The sequence below is a fragment of the Ruditapes philippinarum genome, unplaced genomic scaffold (assembly GCF_026571515.1).
Source record: "Ruditapes philippinarum isolate M1 unplaced genomic scaffold, ASM2657151v2 ctg8841_1_1_1_1, whole genome shotgun sequence".
Taxonomy (NCBI): domain Eukaryota; kingdom Metazoa; phylum Mollusca; class Bivalvia; order Venerida; family Veneridae; genus Ruditapes; species Ruditapes philippinarum.
The window spans coordinates 45,403-46,520 of record NW_026859863.1 but is presented as its reverse complement, the minus strand read 5'-3'; the positions used below and the strand labels follow the sequence as shown (position 1 = coordinate 46,520).

General features: G+C 50.8%; 1 protein-coding gene across 1 annotated transcript; it reads right to left on the bottom strand.

The window, feature by feature from the left end:
• Positions 1–370: 370 nt before the first annotated feature.
• LOC132758145 (uncharacterized) lies at positions 371–869 on the bottom strand (the record flags this gene model as incomplete). The annotated part of the gene is made up of 1 exon (XM_060749678.1): positions 371–869. A coding segment is annotated over exon 1 (499 nt), but the record flags the coding sequence as incomplete, so codon positions are not given.
• Positions 870–1,118: the final 249 nt, after the last annotated feature.

Here is a 1,118-nt window from a genome sequence, read left to right as displayed (position 1 = left end):
GTGTTTTAAAAAAAATAAAGAAATCTCCCTTCTTTTTCATTTTAAAATTTCCTGTCAATTAAAAAATCTCCCTCTTTTTGAAGTAAATTATCCCTTTTGAAAAAAAGTTCACATGTACATGTTATGCATAAAAAAAAGATTGAATGTCTTAATGTCATGACCTGTTTGCTTTACAGAGATCTGAGGTCAATGTGCTTTGTATCTTTCTGTTTGTGCCCTAGAATTCAGATGGTCATTACATCATTCTAAGGTTCATTTGTAGGTCAATCTAGAGAATTTTCCTTAAGGCCTAAAAAATGTTTCATTTGTTTCTGAAAATGTCAAAGACCTTCAAGGTCAAAAGTCCAAATTTTTGGACCACCATGCGTACCACCACCAGCATGCGGACCACCACCAGCATGGGGACCACCACCAGCATGCAGACCACCACCAGCATGCTGACCACTCCAAACATGCGGACCACCGCCAACATGCAGACCACCGCCAACATGCGGACCACCACCAGCATGCTGACCACCACCACCATGCAGACCACCGCTACCATGCAGGCCACCGCTACTATGCGGACCACCACCAGCATGCGGATCATCACCACCATGCGGACTACCGCTACCATGCGGACCACCGCTACTATGCGGACCACCACTAGCATGCGGATCATCACCACCATGCGGACTACCGCCACCATGTGGACCACCACCAGCATGCTGACCACCACCACCATGCAGACCACCGCTACCATGCGGACCACCGCTACTATGCGGACCACAACCAGCATGCGGGTCATCACCACCATGCGGACTACCGCTACCATTGTGGACCACCACCAACATGCGGACCACCACCAACATGCGTACCACTGCCAACATGCAACCACCACCAGCATGCAGACCACCACCACCACCAGCAGACCACCAATATGCGGACCACCACCACCATGCGGACCACCACCACCATGCGGACCACCACCACCAGCAGACCACCACCAACATGCGGACCACCACTACCATGCGGACCGCAACCACAATGCTAACCACCGCCACCATGCGGACCACCACTACATTGCGGACCCCCACCACCAGCTTATGTTATACACTGGCGAGGTATTTTGAGCGACT